This window comes from Vitis vinifera, chromosome 11, assembly GCF_030704535.1.
Source record: "Vitis vinifera cultivar Pinot Noir 40024 chromosome 11, ASM3070453v1".
Taxonomy (NCBI): Eukaryota; Viridiplantae; Streptophyta; class Magnoliopsida; order Vitales; family Vitaceae; genus Vitis; species Vitis vinifera.
The window spans coordinates 5,899,897-5,923,274 of record NC_081815.1 but is presented as its reverse complement, the minus strand read 5'-3'; the positions used below and the strand labels follow the sequence as shown (position 1 = coordinate 5,923,274).

At 31.3% G+C, this 23,378-nt stretch overlaps 1 protein-coding gene across 4 annotated transcripts; it reads left to right on the top strand.

The window, feature by feature from the left end:
- Window positions 1-6,319: 6,319 nt before the first annotated feature.
- LOC100266108 (translocase of chloroplast 90, chloroplastic) lies at window positions 6,320-22,617 on the top strand. 4 transcript variants are annotated; one of them, XM_010658211.3, is made up of 4 exons: window positions 6,320-6,927; window positions 10,673-10,871; window positions 12,697-12,838; window positions 19,873-22,617. In XM_010658211.3, the coding sequence occupies exons 3-4, from the start codon at window positions 12,712-12,714 to the stop codon at window positions 22,140-22,142; spliced, it is 2,397 nt and encodes a 798-aa protein (XP_010656513.1). In that variant the 5' UTR covers window positions 6,320-6,927; window positions 10,673-10,871; window positions 12,697-12,711; the 3' UTR covers window positions 22,143-22,617. The 4 variants fall into 4 exon arrangements, with proteins under 4 accessions (XP_010656513.1, XP_002263521.1, XP_019078645.1 ...); XM_002263485.5 differs by lacking the exon at window positions 10,673-10,871; XM_019223100.2 differs by lacking the exons at window positions 6,320-6,927; window positions 10,673-10,871 and having other exon boundaries at window positions 12,723-12,838; window positions 19,940-22,617.
- The last annotated feature ends 761 nt before the right edge of the window (window positions 22,618-23,378 follow it).

The following is a 23,378-nucleotide window of genomic DNA, read 5'->3' as shown; positions in this document are numbered from 1 at the left end:
TACTAAATTTGTCAAATATATAAAATTGAGATATAAACTTTTTTTTAATCTAAATTTTTATTTTTATTTTCAAAGAAAAAGTATGAATCATAATAAAATATATACACACAAATTTCAATTTATAACAAAAATATATGTAATTCTCCTTTTTTAATAATTTCTTTATTTATATAGAATTATAAATAAAGATAAATTGATTTCAAAAGTCCAATAATTATTTGAATTTAAAATTTAAATATTTTATTAAATTTAAAATTTAGTTATTTTCTAATTATAATGTGTTATAAAATTAGGGATATAACAATTTTTTTTTTGTTATAAATACTCATGCTTTCATACCTACCTTTAATATTTTTTTATGTTGAAGATTATGATTGAAGTATTATTTTTTTAGTCTTAATTTGATAAGTGTAAGAAATTCCATCTAAATAGGATTATTATTTTAATTTGTAAAAGTTTACCGAATATTATGCATAAGAAATTCTAATTAAATAGAATTAATAGAAAAAAATCTTATCAAACATATGTTTTTTTATAAAAAAAAAAAAAATTAATCCATTTTAATTTGATATATAGATTTTTTTTTATTATTGGATAAATGTATGTATAAATTTTTGGAGGCTATTATAATTTTTTTAAATACAAATACTTAAAAATTTTATTTCATTTATTACTAAATTATTTTTTATAATTTTTATTAAATAATTTAAAATTTTATATGATATTTAACTTTATTATTTAACTATCCTCGTGCCTGGCTAGTTAAACAATCTAGTATTATATAGTATTAAATGAACTAAACTATTATTTTAATAAAAAATATTATTGATTAGGGATGGAAATGCAGTGGGTTTGGGACACTTAGCATCCATCTCAATCCCGCTCCGTTTATTCAAAATAATCTTCATCTCTATCCCATTAAAAAAAAAGTAAACAAGATTCATACTCGCCCCTCCTGGTCCTTTTTAATTTTTTTTTAAATTTAATTTTTTTTAAATATATTAAAATAAATATATTTTATAAATAATTAAAATATTATAATTTTATAACTTATTTTATTGAATATTATTATTATTATTATCTTAAAAATAAGAAATATAAAAATTAAATTAAATTAATTTTATATATAATCGAGAGGGAAAAGGTAATACCCGAACCTATCTTGGGTTTAAAAAAAATATCTATTCATAACCCGTTTATTTAAATTTCAAACTCGTCTGATTAGAGACGGATACCTGAAAAAACTTGTCTCATTGTTATACTTAATCATATCTATTATCTTGATGAGTTTCAACAAGCTTGTAGCAAGTAAAAGGAGTTTTGCATTATCTTTAGAAATGTCAAGCCTAAAGACCCACTTCAAGGGCGTGACTGTCATTTTACACCTCAAACCTGAAGGCTTAAAGTGTAACCTGACCCAAACAATTATCTAGTAACTGCAAGTTACCAATTACCAATTACCAAATACTTATTCAGAGTAGCGGAACAAAATTCTAAAATCTTCAAAACTTAACTTTAAACTAAGCATCCATCAACCAAAAATTCATTATCCAAATAGATTGCAAACTCAAACAATTCAAGTGCTAACAAAAATATCCATAATCTCCAAAACCCAATTTCAATCTATCATAAAAAAAAAATTTAAAGTCCAATATCTAAATAGCTCCCAAAAAACCAAATAGTCTAAATGAACATAAACTTATAAACTAACCATGTCCAAAAATAACATCCTAAGCAAAATCCTAACGATGACCATTCCCCGGCCTAGCCATCACTCCTCGTCCGAACTAGGGATACCTGAAAAAATTATCAACAAAAGGGAATGAGCTCAAAGCCCAATAAGGAACATTAATGCAGTTCATAGATCAAATATTTCAAGTTCACTTGCAAAATAGAAGATATTATAACTAATTATTTTCATAAACTTTTGAGTCAGTTTTGTCAATGCATTTAAAACTTTTAATTGTACACTTTCATTTCTAATTCAAACATTTTCATATCAAATTCAGTCAAAACATTCAAATAATTTATTTACTCTGGTCATCAAACATCAAATGGTGCTCAGTTAGGTGAGACTTTTCAAATAGGTGCCCTCAAATTGTTCCTTTAAGGTGGACGGAACCAAACACTACTAGTATTAGTAACCTCTAACCAAGTCCCTAGAGGTTAGGGTCCAAATCAATTACATTCTCAATCAAAAAATGTAAAAATCAACTATTATATCCTGTTGATAAGGGTCAAAAAGTCAAAAGTCAACTATTCTATCCCATTGACAAAGACCAAACAAACCAGAGTCAAATACTTATTTCAATTATTCAAATTTGCAAAACATAATATCTCCACATTTCTCTGTTATAAACAAAATATAAGGTTCTAACATACTTTTCATGCAAAACTTATTTGATCCATGTATAAAACGAATAATAACTCAAAACGTTTCCAAATGATGTATATAAAAATTTGTTTCTAAAAAAAACAATTGCATTAATTTCCCTTACCTTAAAAGAAGTCCTCAAAAACTTTGGAAAAAAATAATTTTGAAAATCTACTTTTCACATGATAAAATATAAGATAAATAATCATTACTATTTATCTAAAATTATAGGTTTGATAATCCTAAAATTTTAAGTGTTCAAATTAATGTTTTTAATTATGAAAGATAATTTAATTTATTCATATTTTAGAAAATTAATAAATTTCTAATTCATATAAAACTTAATTTTTTATTTTCAATTTATTTCTTAGGACACAACATAATTTAATTAAACTACAATTTATTTCACTAATTAAATTTTATGCTACTTATTAACTTAATATTTATCATTAATCTAATTATAATACTATAAATTTAACTAAATTGTATTTCACCTTGTTTATTTATACATAGTTTATTTTACCACTTTCATATTTTCCAAACACAACTGTCATTGTAATATATATATATATATATATATATATATATATATATATATATATATATATATATATATATATATGTATATATATATATATATATATATATATATGTACATACCATCCACTCACTCACATACTCCACATGCAGGCCTCTTATTATTAATAATATTATTATTTTCATCCACTCATTCACACACTCCACATGCACGTCTTTTATTATTATAAATATTATTATTTTCCTCCCTCTATCTTTCATTCCCACACGCATGCAACTTTTTTTTTTCCCACCATTCTTCTATATTCCAGTGCACACGCGTTCTTTTTTTTTTTTTTCCACCATTTTTCTATATATGGAGAGGCTCCTTTTAACCAAGTAGATGCGTTTTAAAGCCGTGAGAGCCTCTTTAGGTCTAAAGCGGACAATATCTACACAGTTGTGGGTCATTACAAATGGTATCAGAGCCGATCTCCGACTTTGGTGTTGGGTTTGTTTGACCCCGTAAGGGGTGTTTGTCTGTTTGGCCCCACAATTTCGTGGGACACAATGAGGATGTTGTGTCTGTATAGGGGGTGTTTGTGATGTCCCACATCGGATAGAGGAGAAAGTTTCTAACGCTATATATGTAAAGGTTCCTCTTAACCAAGTAGACGCATTTTAAAACCGTGAGGGCCCCCTAGGTCCAAAGTGGACAATATCTACACGGTTGAGAGTGGGTCTTTACAAGAAACCCTTTGTGAGTGTCTCAAAGTAACAAAAAAACTCTCACCCTAGTGGAAAACTTTGAAGATATATCTTTTCTTTTATCTAATTTACCTACTCCCTTTGTGAGTGTCTCAAAGTAACAAAAAAACTCTCACCCTAGTGGAAAACTTTGAAGATATATCTTTTCTTTTATCTAATTTACCTACTTCTCTAAATAAAAAAGGAAAACCTGGTTTTTTTTTGTTTTTTTATAAAAAAAAAATTCATTGCACCTAAATAATATAAATCATCATTATTTTTTGAGTTAAATCTTAAATTCTTATAACACTCATTAAAATCTTAAAACAACTTGTTTTAAGATTTAAGACATTTTTAAAGAAGTTTACTTTAACTTGTAACTTTTTAAAAGATGATTGTGTGGAAAAAAATGCTATTTATTTTTATATTTTTTTGTCTTTATGGAAAAAGTTTTTTTTTTCCTCATTTTTTTTAACTGCAACTTTGTTGTCATACTTATGTTAGGAAGTTGGAAGACGAATTCTCACCCTTTGAAAATCTTTAGCTCCAAAGAGTCATGAAGCTTTTGTGTGTTTGCAAATTTGATCATGTTTCCGATGATGTAATTTTAGATTATACCTTTTAATTTAATTATGACATAACATTTTATTGATATATATAAGTATGTTATGAAATGAATTTGAATTTTATTATGAATTACATTATCATGTAAACAAATTACAACGTTGGAAATTTAAAAATAAGTGATATTTTTTATTTATTTTCTTTCAACAAAAATGTGTTTATAACCCATTCCTCTTTGAATCGGATGTTAGAATAGAAAGTGAGAATAATTCATTAATATGCTTAATTATTTAACAAAATAGGAATACAAATAAAAAAAAATGTATTTTTATAAAAATAAAATCCTCACCCATAATGATAGCATTTGGGTTAGGATCAGGAGAGATAAAAATGTTAAAAATAATAATTTTTTTAGAATTTCAAAAAAGGAAGGTAATTCCATTATTTGGAAAGAAGTTATTAATCATATCATCATTATTTGGGAAGAAGTTATTAATTATAGAAAATATATTGAAGCAGACTTAAAATGGTGTATAGGATATGAGATATGATAGAAAAGTTTGCTTTTGGACATACTATTGGGTATATATATTGACTCTTGTGTCTTTCATGGATGAAGGAATGGAATCTCCAATTTATTTTAGCATTCTTCCCCTCAAATGTTTTAGCATAAATTAAATCAATTCCATTCCCTTCCTCTCCCATTGAGGATAATTTTTTTGGGGGATTTTTCTCAAAATGGTAAGTTTATCCTTAAGTTAGTAACTTGGGTAATGAGAAAGCTTTATACACATTGAATTTGGAAGTTAAATCTTTTACCAAAAATAAAGTTTTTCCTATGGTGGGTTATTAGAGATGTCCTCCTTATTTGTGAGTTTTTAATTGCTATAAGGTTGGAAAATACAAATATGTGTCATCTTTGCAAATAAAATATTAAGAATATTAACCATATTTTTAAATATTGTCCCTTTGTTCAAGGAATTTGGGGTCACATTAAGTATAATTGCCCTACACCTCTCTTTTAAGAAGGTGACTTCCTATCTTAACTTGAATAGTGTATAAAAGTTATAAAATTAATTGCAAAATTTGTAAGCATCTTATGGAAAACATTTCTTATTTTGTGGAATGTATGGATTCATAGAAATCGAATTTTATTTCAGAAGACCTAACCCAACCCTTTTCTCGTCATTGAAAAAACTACCTTAACCTTCCAAAATTTTCAGGATTATACGAATGACTTCTATCTTCAAATTGAAGGATGCAATGTCCCTTGAATAGTTGAAATTTTGATTCGTTGGATTCCTCCAACTCCAATTAATGGAATATTCAAGTTAAATTTTGATGGTTCAAAGATAAAGAATAAAGTGTTTTAGGATGAGCTGTTAGAGACTCTAATGGTACTATTAAAAAGACTGCTAATAGACATATATGTAATACTTAAATAATTATTGTAAAATGTATGACTTTAATAGATGACATGTTAATTGCTAAGAACAATGAGTTCTTAAACTTAGAGATTAAGAGTGACTAAAAAATAGTTGTAGATTGATTGTTATAATAAAAAAAGTAATATTCCTAATTTTATTGTGTTATTAATGGATGATATTTTGAAGTTATCTTAAAATCTATATATTTATTATTATCATTATATAATAATAAAACAAATAGAATAGTAGATTGTTGAGTTAAGAAATGTATTTGTAATCTAGAATTAATCATTTGGTAAAATGTACTTATAATTTAGAATCAATCAATCGATCGTCAAATTTTACTAATGATGTTAGATAGTTTAGCTTTGAAGATTACTATGACTCATTTCAATCGTATTTATAAGTATTCTATTTCGTATTCTCCTTTCTTAAAGTAAAATAAAATCTTATTTTCCATTAGACTTTGATTTCTTTAACGTGTTGTTACCATCTTGGGTTGTATGGGCTGAACCCAACCCAAGGAAGCATCACTCAGCTGGCCCAGTCCACCATATTTTTCCATGGTCGTATCAGAGACCAGAGATCAATTCTGAGATTTCCCTCTACGTGTAAGAATCTCAAAGAAGGAGCTCCGTGGTCCCGAATGTACATGATCATATAACCCTTCCTTTTTTAAAATAGAAGAGCCAGGCAGAAAATCGCTACCGCCAAGGCTCCGTGTCTTGTCTATCTAATCTTCTTCATAGCTTCCTCGACCTCATGTTTGTATTTGTCTTCAGCTGTGTTAAAACCATGAAATTCCCCAAAATGCCCCTTCCTCGCCGAGGTCTTAGCTATTGCTGTATTCATTGTTCTTGAGAAAACTAGGGTTTTTATTTTTTTTTTGGTCTGACGTTGCATGCAGTTTTGTTGGTTCGGTGTGGTGCGGCTCTTCTTAGGGTTCGAAAGTTAGTCTGTATTCAAATTGTATTCCAATTCGGGATTGTAGATTTCGTCAAATATTTCCTTGTTCTAGAAATTTTCTTCGACGGCTTTCTGTTGATTTCCGATCAAATAGTAAGTTTGAGTTGGAATTTGGCGTCTGGTGATGGAAATGTGTAGTGGGTATCGATTGTTTGTGGTGGGATTGTGGTGTGAAGAAGAAGATAAGTTGAATTGAACCCATCTGTTATATGGGTTCTAGAGTATAGCTAGTGGTTCGAGACGTTGGTCGATTCTGACTTTGCGAAGTTAAATTCATTGACTTGATACTTGGGGCGGGTGAAGTGGAGCATCCGTTGTGGAGTCTCTCATCTGGTAACCATCTGCCTTGTATGGCTCATGAATTGGATAAATATTAGGAATTCTGATAGGTTACTGTGTTGTTCTTATGGATTACTAACTCTTCTTCCCAACTGATGATGTTGGGTTTCTCTTTTTTGGGGTGTATTTTATTTTATATGTTTATACAAGACTGATTTTTCCGTATAATTCTAAATGTCTCTAAAGATTGAGAAGAGAGTGATTCATAAAAGATCTAATACGTGAAATAAGTGTATTAAAATTTTCTTTTGGGAAGGTGAATTGGAACTGATAATAAGTAACTTGGTGAATTTAAAGCAGACCTATAAAAACTTACAACCTATTGAGTGAAATTTTAGGGTGCAAGTGATTCAGAAAATGTTTGACATAAGAAGAGTATTGGCAATTAAGTTTCTTTTGACTTCATTCTTATGAGATTAATTAGAGATCAATGAGTGAGAGAAGAGAGGGTGAGAGAGTACCAAAAGAATTTACCTATAAGAAAGGAAATTATGAGCCATTATGTGAAATTTGTGGAGAAAGCGATTCAGAAAATATTAAGACATAAAGCAGAGTATTGGAAAGCAAGTTGCTTTTGGCTTCAATCCAATGCTATCAATTAGAGAGAAAAATTACCTATAAAAATATTTATTAAGGAAGATTTGGGGAGAATGGGATTCTAATTATTATAACATTAAGAAGAGCATTGGAAAGTTTCTTTTGGATGCTTTGCACAGAGAGAGAGAGAGAGAGTTAAGAATGAGATTAGTGGCAGGAGATGCCCAAGAGTGGCCGTTTTGGTCAACTTGTTTCAGTCATAAGCAAGGAGAAAGGGGTTTAAACATGATGTTCCATGGCATGGGGGGCATGTTAAGAAGAGTATTGTAAAGCAAGTTTCTTTTAGCTTTATAACTCTGTGTGTGAGAAAGAGAGGGATTCTAAGATATATATATACACAGAGAGAAAGAGAGAGATGAGTTATCAAGATAGAAGAATGTTGGAAAGTAAATTTCTTTTAGCTTCATTCAAGAGATGAGTTTTTGGGACAAAATGAGATTAATGGCAGCAGAAACCCTAAAGTGGCCCTTTTGGTGAACTTGTTTTGATTGTATGCAAGGAGAGAAGGATGTAAACATTATGTTTCCATAGCATAGAGTTGCTTGTATGAACTAGAGAGGTTCTTCTTTGTTGTTATAGTCATTGTGTGTTAACTTGGGGGGTGAATTTTATGAGCGGCATGTTTGTTTCAAATTTGGGTTATCAAGTTTGCCGGCACCAACAGTAATGTGATCTGAGTATGATTATGTATGGTGATGATGTTACACTACCATTTGCCAAAAGTTTAAGCTATTAGGAAATGGGTAAGTAATGTATATCAAGCCAAATGGTCCTTAATGCTCCCTCTCACACATGACCTCTTCTTGGCATGAATTCAACAAATAGGGGAGTAAAGAAACTATAAGGTCAAACCCAAGGTCTCTAAGGACGAAAATTGTAATGCAGCTTGTCACTTACCCTAAAGTTTAACATATTGGACACAAGTCTTGCCTCATAGGTATGTTGTAGGCTGTAGAAAAGATTAGGATGGGTTTAGCTTGAGAACAAACAATTGGGTGGAGCATCACTGTTTGACAAATTTTGGGCCAAGTCTTGATTTGGAAGGGCTCACCGCTTTTTAGGGTTGTTTAGTTTAGCAGTACACAAGAATGCTTGGGTGGCAATGATGTGGGACTTTGGAATGGTTGAAAAGAGGTACTTTTTAGATTGGAAGTGGGCTTTGGTGCAACCCCTATTGCAAGTGTTGTGTTGTAATCTTGGATTTTAAAGTTCTAGTTAAGTTTTTTTTTTTTTTAAAACCTCAAAGAATGAAACATTTTTAGTTAGGTCCTACAAGTCTTTGATGCTCGGCGAATTCTTAGTCTTCCTTGCCAAGGAGTTTTCTTATTCCAACAACACCATCTAAGGTCCTTTTTGTGTGTGTGTGATTCTTACAATTAACCAACTAATGCAAGGAGGTTGAAGTATAGTTAATATTTGTTGCCCATATAAACAAAAAAAAGAAAATAATAATGTCCTCTACAAGTGGGCTTCAGTCATTGGTCTTTAATGTTTCTTGTTTGGCATGCTATGGTTTCTCCCTTGTTTTGTAAAGAAGTGTTCTTGTGAGGCATGGTAGCTTAGTTAGACACAACTATAAGCCGGTTGGTGGCTTATGACCTTTATGTTTATTTTGAACTGTTTGAAAACTAATCTTAGATATAAAAAAAATTGTTGTTAAAGTCCCTGTTTCTATAGACTAGTGGGAAAATGGAAGTTTCTAACTTCTTTTTGGTAGTCTGTAAATAGTTTAGGGCAGTTTACCTAGGTATGTTCTTTTTTCCTTCTTGGCCTTTGCATGCTCTGCATACTTTCTGTTTTCTTGGTTTATGTCCTTTTTTTGTTGAGTGCTCTTGTTTTTATGCACACATGTCTAAATGTGCCTATAAAAAAAATTTAAGATGCTAAGAAATGGATCAACAATGTGTATTAGGACTAACAAATAATGGACATAAGTGATGATTGAACGAAAAATAAATTAATAGAAAAACAAATTTGTGACTATCGAGGAACAAGATGATAGTAAGTTGGCTGAGATGATTTGGTAATGCCATAAAGGATGTGGCTCGAGTTGGTGAGAATGATATGATGTCCAATTATGGCCTTGTAGCTGATCCATAACTAGTGGATAAGGCTATGGTTGGTTGAGTTTCATTATTTGGGTTGTTATTGAGTTGTTTGATATCTGATTCAAAGTTATTGAGCTGTTTGAAAACAAAGAATTGTCTAATCAAGTGCTAAAATTCTCATTTTTGTGTGACCTTTTGTTGTGTGTTAGGTTGTACATAGGTGAAGGTACCCTAACCATGATAGATTAGACTGGTGAGGGTCTTTTTGAAAGGGTTCTTTTGTTACCCTCTTTTTTGTGTTTTGTTTTTTTGCATCCTTTGTATACATCATGTGTATTATGATGTGCTTTTGCTAAGCGCTCTTAATATCTTTATTTTATTTGCCTATCCAAAAAAAGAAAAAAAGATTCAAAGTTGCAATATTGGTTATTGACTTGGAAGGTATTGGGGTGCATATGAAAAAACTCAGATCGATATCGGGTAATAGACAAGACATGTTAGTCAAAAGACTAAAAATTTCTAAAAGAATTATGAAAATTATGAGAAAACTAAATATAATTTAGATAAACTTGAAAAATTAGTAAAATAAACTTCCTACAATTTTAACATTGTTAATAAGGTTCATAAAAGCACAATTTCAGATTGGTATATGATAATATTAATAATTATATGATAATATGAAAAAGTCATAAAAGCACAAGTTCAAATCCTCCGTTTTGGCATGAGTTTTTTTAAATCTTGAGTTGTCTATGCCTTTATACGCATATCCATGTAAATATCTAATATTGAATTTATTTATGTACCTATATTTATATCCAATGTCATATCCATATTAATAATACATTACCATGTGCTCCCAATATTCAATTCATATTTACCACATCCATATCAATATCCAATAAACATATCCATATAAATACATAATGCTAGTTGGATCTTTCTTAATACAATACATAAGCTACACCAAATATTCAATTTACATTTGCTATATTTATATAAATATCCAATACCCACATCCATAAAAATACATAATACTCGTTTATCTTTCTTAATAAAATACGATATACCATACCTAATTTAATCCTTTGCTCAAGATTCGAGGGTTGCTCACCAATGGTGAAGCACCATTGCTGACATCATCAAAAGCTTGAACCTCTAACTTTCAAGATTTATCTTGAAAGTACCTTTCGACTTCAACAAAGATCAGAGATTCACATTGCAAAACTTGGATAAGAGCCTTGAAGGATCAATTAAGGAGAACAAAGGAGTGTTGCGTCAACGTGGAAGATAGGTGTAAGTGCTATCGATCTATGACCTTAGGGAATAAACACATTTGGTCAGTTAAATTTGTGTACCGTCTTCTCATATATAATGGATTGATAAGTGACCATGAGACCGTCTTGTGGTTTTTTACACCTCATATCTTGCTAGATGGTTTTTCCATGTTATATCCCGTTCTCACTATATGTGAGTGGATTATTTATTTTTACATGAGATTGTTATGCTTTCTAATTAATTAATCTAAAAGAGAAAATAAAAAATTGATAATAAATACTAAATTTAGGGTTAGCTTAGGGATTACCTATTCACTTTCATCTAGTTGGCTTCATCATATCAAGATCTACAAATTTTTTCAGAGATGTGGCTATAAGGAAAGCCAAGCCACTACTAGAGATATCACCATCGAAAGAAAATCCAAACCACTAGAGATGTTGTTGCTAACAAGAAATCTAAGTCACAAACAAAGAATATGAGGATTCAAGGAAAGTTCTACCACCATAAAAGCACCATGAGGCAGCCCTGAAGGGAAGAAGAAGTAGGATTTTGTGCCCTAACTTGGAGTCATTTATGAAATTCATCCCACTCAAAGCGATTTATTTCAAGAAATTGGTTGAGTCAACCAATTCAAGGCAAGTTGGCACTGAGTTAGTTTTGAATTATAACTTAGGTATTTGAATTGCTCTCAATTAGAGAGACGCTATTAGGGTGGCATGGGTCTTTTGTGGGAAAAAAGAGGAAGAAAGTGTAGCGGGCTGCTCCCTTGTGTCTTTTCTGGACAGTGTGGAAGGAAAGAAATAGTAGGATGTTTGAAGATGGGGGTCATTCGGTTCAATGGTGTGAATTTCATTTTCTTTGTAACCTTTGAGCGTGAGCTAAGGGGTTTTTAGTTTTCGATCTTTCTTCCATTGCTAATTTTGTAGATTGGTTGGGTTTTGTTTGAGGGGGGCATTGTTTTCTATAGTACCCTGTCCTTTTTTTTTAGGCGCTCTTAGGCGTCTTTTGTATACTTCCTATGTACTTTGGGGTGCTTTTTTGGAGTGCCTTTTCTTCTCTTATTATATTGCTATTTACCCATCAAAAAAAGGTATTTGAATTGCTCTAGAACTCACCAAAGCAGATACGATTCAGCCAGGTTATACCAGACTTAGTAGATACTTGGAATCTTGGTTTGATATTGACTTTTGGTTGCTAAGAAAAAAAATATTTTATAGCCTTTTATCAAGAATTTCTTTGAATTGTGATAATTCTAGAATCTTCTGGTGTTGCTCTCTTTTACAGTATATTAGAAACTTACCATAACCAAGAAGACCTATAAACCAGTAAAACTTAGAAGTTTAGGTTATGAGCTAAACATTGGAAGTAATTGCATCACAAAAAATCATTAGAACATTGAGAAGGGTCTTCTTGTTAATTGAATGTCTAAACTATAGGATGCAACTCTTGATTACAAATTAACTAAATGGCAACATAATTAGTGTCTTGGGAAACAAATATAGAAAGGAAATCCTTGTTGAGGTTTTGCTATCAGTTTGTTTAGTGCTTGCATTGAAAAATATGGCTGGATATATTTTTTTTATTTGAGATTCATGTTGAAGTTCATCAATATAAATAAATATAGTTGTGTTTTGATTATAGTTACCAAATATTTGTAAGTGAAAATTTTCTATTGATTTTTATTAGTATTTTTTATTATTAATTCTCAAAAAGATCTATTGTTTCATTTTTATTTATTTATTTATTTATTTATTTATTTTATATGCTTTCTCTATCCTTTCCTTTAGGAGCAATTCAAGGTATACATCAATACTAACCTTTTTTAAATTTCCACCTTTTCTAGACTTCTACAGGAAGGATGAAGAGTATCAAGGATTGGGTTTTCTCTCAAATAATATCCAAGTCATTGGTCTCCTCAAGACCATTGCCTGGAAGTACGGGTTTTTTTGCTGAGGAATCTCTTGATGAAGAATTTGGTGATAGAGGTATCACCTTGTTCCTTCCCTTGTTAACACGTATGATTATTATTTAGAAGATCCATTATTTTTAAGGTGCATTGACCTTCTAAAGATGTTAATTTAGTTTTATTTCCCAATTTAAGATTGTTGTATGTCTTTTCTACCTTTTCCTTCTCTACTCCATGCCATTGTATTTATGATGCTTTTACTTATCAAAAAGGATATGTTATCCCACAGCATGAATTAGATAAGTAAAGGGTAGAATGGAAATAAACCCATCCTAATTTTAACGAGCTTCGTTATTCCTCACTATTTCCCTTGTGCTAATTACTAAACTTGAACTTGAGATGATAGTTACAGACTTCCTTTATGCTAGCAAGTTGGTGAGATTAAATAGCAATCCTTTGATTGGATGGTAGTTTAGTTCTTATATGAAGATGTTTATCATGAATCCTTTACATCTTTTAATAGATAGTTTGTATGGATGAGGAGGAACCATCACTGATGAGGTATATTACTTTAAATATGATAGTTAAAATAGAGGCAATGAAGAATAATACAGGCATGACAACATGTAGTTCTTGATTTATGAGAATGTAGGAAGGTTAAGATCCCCTCAGATTGTGTGGCAAGTTTAGAAGGAAAGTGGATAACAAATCTGGCAATGAAAGTTGTTTCCCAAGAGTTGTTTGGTTAACCATGGAAGTGTACTAGAAAATGGAGATTTTGTCTTTCGGTTGACAAAGAAGTAGGAGGAATCTAAGAAAATTACCAATTTGAATACACTCAGCTTGTAATCGAAGTTATGAATCATTTGTAAATAATGACAATATCATCTTTGAGATTCTTCACTATCAAATGAATCTCATAACTGATGAATTTATATAGGTTGACATTGTGAAGTAGATTAACTTTATTGTTGAAATAAATGTGACATAAAATAACAGCTACTTAAGTTTTTGTAGTATATCTATTAAACTCTCCTTTGTTAGAGAGGGGAATTTGAAGCTTTTGGAGTTCTCATTTAGGCATTTCCATGTGATGATGTGTTCTATTCTGTGTTGTAACCTATGGCAGCGTTTTAACAACTTCAAATGTTCTTTAGCATTGGCCACTTTTCCTATTGTTTGCCAAAGTAAATAAAACTTGTTGACTACAGTTGGAGCATAATACATATTGTGAATCCAAATCTTTATAGCTTAAACTTTTAAGATAACTAGTTATCCAATATGGTATTAGATCTCTAGTTAATTGGAAGTTGTAATGCACAGACACGTTAATTGCAACTAAAATACCCATGTTGATATAATAAAACTTGGGTGCGAAAGTGAGATCCATGTTGACATGTTGATATTGCATCTAATATGGTTATTTAACTTGTGACTGTTTTATCTCTTTCTTTAATTTTTTTTTAATTATGTTTATGTTGCATTAGATACAACTATTTTGCCCAATATCTCTTTCTTAAATTTTTCAAAATTATATCAAATGATAATATAACATAAGTTGCAATGGAAAAATAATTTTTTTTCAAATGAACTTCTATCTCTTTCTTAATCTTTTTATATTTATATATAATAGATAAAATTTAATATCATAATATAATAATTAATAGCATAAAAATCTAAAAATAAATATCAAAACTAATCTTTTAAAAATATAGATATAGATTATAATAATTAATATAAAAAAGTTAAATTTTTTGCATGATAAGAAATTAAATATGCACTATATTTTATCAACATCTAGTGTATTAGAAGATTTTTATCATAAAATCAATATGAATTTTTTAATTTTTAAACTAATCAAAATTTATTAATAATGTGGTATAATATTTTTGTAAAGATTTTTCTCAACATCTTATTAAAATAAAAGACCTATAATAAATATGTTTTTCATGTACAATTAGCAGTACCATCGAAGTAAAATAACATTTAACATCTTATTGAAATAGCAAATATATAATAAATATACTTTAAACTACAATTAAGCATGTTGTATAATAGATATATTATCCTTAAATTGTTGTGCCTATATCTAGTGTTAATTTATTTTTTATTACTGTTATATCCAAGTAGCCAAACCATAGTTGAGGTCCTCTTCAACTTAGTCCCTATGTCCAAAGATTTTGGGATACAATTGATCCAACACCTTGACATGTGCCCACACTTGACATTTGTAACTAAATATATGTAACATAGACCGCAAGTCTTGGGATTAAGTCTTCACCCGAGCAAGTTATTTGCCTAATTATGTTAGATCACAAAAATGTGATTTGTTTATGCCAAAGTTTGCGCTTGCCACAAAAAAGAAAGAGCGTAGAGCCCCGACATGTGAGGGAAGGCGTTAGAGCATGATATACATTGCCAACCAAAATTCTAAAAACTTAAGTTTTGGGATAATTTTTTTATATGTAAAAAAAAAAAAAGTATATATTTAAATAATGCCTATAAGGAGGTGCACCAAAGTGCACATTGTGTACAATAGCCGCTTAGGCTATTCAAGGAAAGAAAAAACAAAAAAGAATCTCTCTCCTTACTTGAAGCTCAACTACCCTACAAAATCAATCATAGCCAAAGAATGATCTATATCCTCTTTGTACATCCTAACCTAACCCAAAAATATGGATATAAAATCATATTTGATTGCTTGGTCCAACAAATGCCCTCTTATTCAACATCATGAAATGTCCTCATGTTTCTTTTTTTCCACAAAGTCCAAGACAAATACAAGAGGGTGACCCTCCTAGCTTTTTTCCACTTCTTGCCAACAAATGAGCCATGCTAACTCAACAAATTCCCTTTAACTGGTGAGTTCATGACCCATACCACTCTAAAAATGGAGTAGATCAAGTCATAGCATTCTTGCTTTAGGGCAGTGAAGAAGCAAATGACCCATTCGACTCTTCCTCGCTTATCTATTCAGCAAAAATCAGTCTCTCCTTTTGAGTTGCTTAACAACTACCATACTATAGAGTTGATGAAAAAAGCAAGTTTGAGAAATTAAATTGGAGGAAATTTGCTCTTTGGCAACTTCCATGGGTGTCCAAAATCCACACCCCCAATCCAAAAAGAATTTTTTAAAAAAAATGTTTTTCCTTCTTGGAATACTTTAAAAATATGTTTTGGCACTTCCATTCCTTCTATACATTTGAAATTGGATGGTTTCTATCAGTATAATTTGCTTGAATTCCTAGGTGAACCAATGATATTGTCATATGTGGTCCTCTTGCTGGAGTTTCTCTAGTCCTTTTCCATTTCATCCACCTTTATATAATATTTTGTAAATTTTCATTGTATGGGGGTGTTTTAGGCATGGATGAAAATGTTGCGATTTGTCAACAACATTTCGCTGATATATCATGTATTGGCAGCCTCCAACACATAGGAGAAATATTCATAGACTGATATTTCCACGATATATGCAATTTATCACCGATTTATAGTCAAAATAGCTATATTTTCCTGATATTTTGGGTGAAATGCCGATTTGTCAATGCCACATCAGCCATCCGATGCTTTGAGTTTCAAAATATTACTGGGCCACACATGGCCCACCATCATCAACTCACCCCACTGTGCTATGCAGCCCATCCCAGCACGTTTTTAGCTGCTTGTGCTATGACTGCTTGATGTTTAAATACTTCTTTTTAATGTTGTGTGTGGCTGAAGTGCAGGGATGGGAATTGAACCCATGAACTGTAGTATATAAAATGACACCCATGCCACCAAGCTATCTAAGTTATTGTTATTTAAGGATGCATATTTTATATGTATCTACTTTATAAACATTATAGATCAATGTAAATATCTTATAGTTATTTATATTTATATTATATATATATATATATATTAGTAAAATAATTAGAATAAAATTATTGTAAATAAATTAACTTTAATTTTTGTGTCTTTTATATTATAACTATATAAATTTATAAATAAAATTATTAATATTTAAAAAAAAAAAAATACTTATATATGCATCATCATTTCTTTTATGTCATTGAATATAGTTCGAACAATCAAAACTTTACCGAAAGAAAAGGTGCATTCTGATAATATGCATCTCCATCAGCACCCAAATCAACGTATGCTTTTATATAAACACACACACATCCATAATATGCTTTCAAATTCTAAATACTATTGTTGAATATCAAAAATTGTACAATACATATATCAATTTTTTCAACAAAACAACTTCAAAATGTCTATTATATTATTGATATCATTTCTAAGAGTTTTTCCCAATATGTAGATAAGTTTTGATCAATTTTTGTTTCATTGATATTTTTTGTCAAAATATTCATCAATATATTCATAAATCAAGTTACCAATATATCCATCAAAACCGATATTTTTATCCTTGTTTGTAGGAGCTTTTCCTCAATTGGTCTCATTATGAAACTAAATTGGTTTTACTTTTTATTTTTCAAAAAAACTTATTCTTATTCTTTTGGGGTTTAGGTAGCCTACATTCTTGCATTGGCTTTTAGTGCTAGGTCTCCCAGCAATACTGTGGATCCTTGTGTTGAAGGAGAGTTACTCAAGGGGTTCTCTTAATTGCCTTTTCTCTTCAAAAATCATGACAAAGGCCTCTCAATGGTTGGGTTTGGATTAACAAGACAAATTTATGTATGATGTGTGGAAAGGTCCATTCTTATTCTCATAATCATGATTTTGGATCACTTGTGTTAATTTGGATATCTCCCTTAGCTTTTAACCATGTTTTTCAAAAAGCATACCACTTAATTAGAACATTGCTACAAATTTAATGGCCATTAATCATTATTGAATTACTTTTCAATGTGTGGGGTGAAATGAAAAAAGCAAATTAGGTTTAATGCTTCTTAGAATGCACTCAATCCTTGCAATAATCACTTTAAAAAGCTTAATGATTTTCATAGGAGTAAAACGCAAAGCTTCTCCTATGAACAACATAAAATAGATCCTTTTGCCGGTTTTCTATCCTCTTTTGTAGTTTGTGAACCCTATTCCTTCTTGGTTATAACTTATGTTACATGGGTTTGGATACGGGTGTCAAGTGCGGGTACATGTCTAGATGTCGGATCCTTTACATCCTAAAGTCTTTGGACATGGGGCTTTAACTGAAAAGGATCTCAACTATGGGTACAAGTATTTAGATACAATATTAGCGAAAAATAAACTAACACTAAATATAAGCATAGAAAGATAAGTATAAGTCATCTATAATACTATATGGTTAATTGTAATTAGAGAATATATTTATTATATCTTTTCCATTTTAATAAGATGTTAAGTGTTATTTTACTTTGATGTTACTCCTTATACATTAAAAACTTGTTTATAATGTCTTTTATTTTAATAGGATGTTTAAAAAAAAAAAAGATAATATTATGCCAATAAACATTGATTAGTTTAAAATTTATGTTGATTTTGTAATTAATGTTTTCTAATAGATTAAATATTAATAAGATACTATTCATATTTAATTTCTTATCATATGATTTTTTTTTTGAATTTTTTATATTAATTATTATAATTTATCTCTAGATTTTTTAAGATATTAATTTTGATATTCTATTTAGATTTTTTATGCTATTAATTATTATATTTATCTTTAAATTTACATATTATGATTTTCAAAAAAAATTAAGAAAGAGATAAAACACTTTGGTTATTAGAGTTAGAAATTAATTTATTTTTTATTATAATTTATTTTATATTATTGTCTAGTATAATTTTTTTTTAAATTAAGAAAGAGATAAAGAGAGGAATAAATGTATTTGAAGCAATATAAACGGGATTTTTAAATGAAATTAAAGAAAGAGATAATGCAACTAAATAGCCATATCCAATACAATGACACAAATCTCACACCCGCATGTTTGTTGTATCATGTGGAAATAGTTACTTTGATTGAAATTAAAATGTCTGAATATCATTGGTTATAACATATCTTTTGTTTGAAACTCAGATATGAGTGTTTGGAGTCACCACTATTGATCCATTCCACTAATTGCTTTCTTATTTGTAGAATTGAACAATACAATGCTAGAAATTTCTGAAATATTTATTTGCATACCCCAAATGTGAAAAAGCAAAGATGCTTTCCTTAATTGATCAAATTGTACTCAACAATTCATAAAATGTGCTTTTCATGCATGCAATACTCTACCAATTTATGAGATTTGGCCATGTTGGTTGGGTTTTGCATCTTTTGACCTATGATACCTGGATCCTCCAACTTCACCTAGCACACCCATGTCAACATGACATGACTGGAGGTGGTGGTTATAGAACCCTTGTCAAATACTCCTACTTTCCTTTGGATCTGTCTATTTGACATTAAATTTTTAATAGATTTACTTTTTAATTTTGACTAACTTAGCAGATGATAACATTAAGAAAGAACAGATTACTGGAAGTGAACTTTTGTAAAGGCAAATAGGGATAAGAAAGAAAAAATAAGGATAAAAAAGAAAAGAAAAGAAAAGAAAAGAAAAGAATAAGGGTTCTTATCCAAGATATCCTTTTTTATTGATGTTTAATTGATTTTTCTTCTTTTTCCTTTTCCTATGTCATATCCAGTATTCACACCCCTAATTAAGATTCTTTTTAGCCGACTCCCCATATCCTAAAATTTGTAGGTGGAATGGATTAGACACCTGGATATACCCGTACCCAACACCCACACCCTGAACCCATGTTACATAGGTTTTGACTCATTAGCATGACCACATCATTTGGAGTTGATTAAACTCCTTTTAGGCTCCCATCCAACTTATATTTTTGCTATAATTACACTGTTTAGGTGGCTTTATTACATGATGTTCTCATTCTAATAATATGGTATAACCTAAGATGCTCAAATCTCATATCTTTCTGTACACAAGGTGTAGCATGTGATGCTCAGGCCACATTTTTTTTAAAACTGAGAAATGGTAATTTTTGGTTGTCTGGTTGCAAGATTGTTGAAACCTGGCTTGAACATTGAAACTGGATTTTTAATATATGGGTTGAAGGTGTTCCATGTTAGTACATTTTCACCAACAAGACTTATGCCATTTTATTTATCAGGGTCTGATCACACTACCAATTTGGTAGCACCACCTGCACCTGCTAATACATCTCACCATTCTAATAGCAATCAGGAAAATCAACTTCATTCCTCCCCACAGCCAGTTCCTGGTGAAGGTTCTTATCTGTCTCATCACGGTACTGATGGAAAAAGGATGGATCCATTGTCAAAGGTTGAGGATCTGCAAGTCAAGTTCTTGCGTCTTCTCCGACGGATTGGCCAGTCACAAGATAATCTAGTGGTGGCAAAGGTCTTATATCGGTTACAATTAGCAACTTTGATAGGAGCTGGGGAATCAGATCTGAAAAGAGCTAATCTTAGAAGTGGTAAAGCTAGAGCAATTGCAGAAGAACAAGAGGCAGCTGGCTTACCTGAATTGGATTTCTCATTTAGAATACTTGTCCTGGGGAAAACAGGTGTTGGAAAGAGTGCAACCATAAATTCTATTTTTGATCAAGCAAAGGCTGTGACTAATGCATTTCAGCCTGCCACTGACCGCATCAGAGAGGTTGTCGGAACTGTGAATGGAATTAAAATAACTTTCATTGATACCCCAGGTCTGTTGCCCTCCAATACAAGTAATGTGAGAAGGAATAGGAAAATTCTGCTATCTGTGAAGAGATTCATAAGAAAATTCCCTCCAGACATTGTTTTATATTTTGAACGCCTTGACCTCATAAACATGGGCTATAGTGACTTCCCCCTTTTGAAGCTTATTACAGAAGTGTTTGGTCCTGCTATTTGGTTCAGCACTATCCTAGTCATGACACACTGCTCCTCAGATCTTCCTGAAGGTCCAAATGGTTTCCCTGTCAACTATGAATCTTATGTGACTCAGTGCACAGATCTGGTACAACACTATGTACAGCAGGCTGTGTCTGACACAAGGTTGGAAAACCCTGTGCTCTTGGTGGAGAATCATCCCTATTGTAGAACTAATGTCATGGGGAAGAAAATTCTTCCAAATGGACAGGTTTGGATATCTCAGTTTTTGTTATTGTGCCTATGTACCAAAGTTCTAAATGATGCTAATGCTCTCTTGAGATTTCAACACAGCATTCAACTTGGGCCATCGAGTAATACTCGGCTCCCTTCTCTGCCCCATCTTCTCTCATCTTTTCTACGACATCGCTCCACATTGGATCCAAGCGAAACAGACAATGAAATTGATGAGATTCTATTTTTGGAGGAAGAGGAAGTGGATGAGTATGATCAGTTACCTCCAATACGAATTCTGACAAAATCTCAATTTGAGAGATTGACTAGCTCTCAGAAGAAGGACTATCTCGATGAGCTAGACTATAGGGAGACCCTTTATTTGAAGAAACAGGTGAAAGAGGAGGCCCAGAGGCGAAGGGAAAGCAAACTTTCCAGAGAGGTAAGTTTGGCCGACAGCGATAATCCTGATAACAAAGAGGTATATCCAGAAGCGGTTATGCTACCAGATATGGCAGTCCCTCTGAGTTTTGACTCGGATTGCCCTGCACACAGGTATCGTTGCCTTGTTATGAGTGACCAGTGGCTGGTAAGACCTGTTCTTGATCCACATGGATGGGATCATGATGTGGGCTTTGATGGAATAAACTTGGAGACAACTATGGACTTGAAAGGGAACCTCATCGCCTCAGTCACAGGACAAATGAGCAAGGACAAACAGGATTTCAGTATTCAATCGGAGTGTGCTGCAGTCTATACGGATCCCAGGGGTCCAAACTATTTTGTGGGTCTTGATGTTCAATCTGCTGGTAAAGACCTGATCTATACAGTTCACAGCAATACAAAGATGAGGAACTTGAAGCACAATTTAACCGAATGTGGGTTTTCAATGACTTCATTCAGAAACAAGTACTGTGTTGGTGCCAAGCTTGAAGATACCATTTCCATTGGAAAGAGACTGAAGTTTGTAATGAATGTTGGTCAAATGGGAGGTCTTGAACAAGTTGCTTATGGTGGGAGTTTTGGAGCTACTTTGAGAGGGAGGGACTACCCTGCTAGGAAGGATAGTGCCAGCCTGAACATGGCACTCTTATCTCTTAACAAAGAGATGGTAATGAGTGGCAGTATTCAGTCTGACTTCCGATCTAGCCGAGGCACGAGAATGTCTATAAATGCCAACTTAAACAGCCGGAAAATGGGGCAGATCTGTATAAAAACAAGCAGCTCCGAACATATGGAGATAGCTTTGGTTGCCTTCTTCTCAATTTTCAGGGCGCTGTTGCGGAGAAGAGCAGCTGATGGTCCAAGCATTGAAGCATCTGGAAAGGAATAATCTGTTTTGCATTTTTATCCTATTAAATATTTTTATTTTAAAGAGCAAACTTGTTTGACAGGGATATCCATATCCAGAGTTAATAGATGGGGCTCTTTTCCAGTAAGAAAGGAAATTTATAAATGAGTTTCAGGGAGGCTGATTACTAGAAGCCCATTCGGGAAGTGTGGCAAAGGGAGCCTGTGGTCAACATCTAGCCCTTGGCATTTTCAGGTTCTAACCTATCATTCGATCGATGGGCCTAATATGGCAATTACTCAGGGCATCAGGCTGAGGCGGTCTCGACTTAGTAAATTGAGCTGAGAATTGTACAGTTAGTCATGGGAGGTGAGTTTATTTTCTGTAACTATTGGAATTACTCCAAACAGAAGAGGTAACAAAGAATTTTCCCCCCCTTCTCAATTTTATTCAAATGCTACTGAGTTTGATTTTGTTGCCCTATGTGGAAATAAAGTATTCCAATCCTTTGAAATTATTGACATCCATGTTCTTGTTTACCTGTTGAGCTACTATTCAATTGCTTTGCCCAGGCATAGTAATGGATGGCGTGCATGAGGTGGCTAAAGCCATTTCTGATAATGTCAATCCTAATCCACAATGTTGCAAGAAGCTGGAGTTTCCCAGAATGAGATCTTGCCTCAGTTTGAGCTTGTGTTTTCCCAGGAAAATATTTGTGTAGAGACAAAAGGGGATTGTTGAGGCATCACTCATCAGCAAATGAATTCAGGTTTTGATTCATCCTTATATGGGATTATGATTCACCCCTGTTTCCATTCTATTTTCGTTCCTATTCTTAGATGCATTCATTAGGAAAAGAAGGGTGAGAGGATAATATTTAAAAAGTGTCTTTTTTGAAAACAATTTTGAAAGTTTTTTAAAATTGAAATGTTCTACTTTCTATGTTTTTAAATATTTTATAAAAGTAATTTTTATTTATAATATATTTTGTTTTTAATCATTTTTTATAATTATATAATTATATTTTAAAATAATTCTAAGCAATAACTAAAATACATTCAAAAAATATTTCATTTTTTATTTTTAAGAATAGAAAATTGTCTTATGTTTTTTTATTATCAAACATATTTTCCTTTTTTGTCTTAAAAACATAAAATTACTTTTAAAACAACTCTCAAAAGTACTTCTAGGCAATATTTGGTTCAAGCCAAAAAAATGGAGAAAAAGAAAATAAAGAAGAAAATTTAAAAAATAAAATAAAATAAAAAATAGATTTGA

Bases quoted from the DNA above. Each gene is read 5' to 3' on its own strand.
- LOC100266108 (XM_002263485.5), top strand. From the start codon at position 12,712: ATGAAGAGTATCAAGGATTGGGTTTTCTCTCAAATAATATCCAAGTCA. The intron at 12,839-19,872 runs GTATCACCTTGT...TTTATTTATCAG, and splicing joins TGAAGAATTTGGTGATAGAG to GGTCTGATCACACTACCAAT.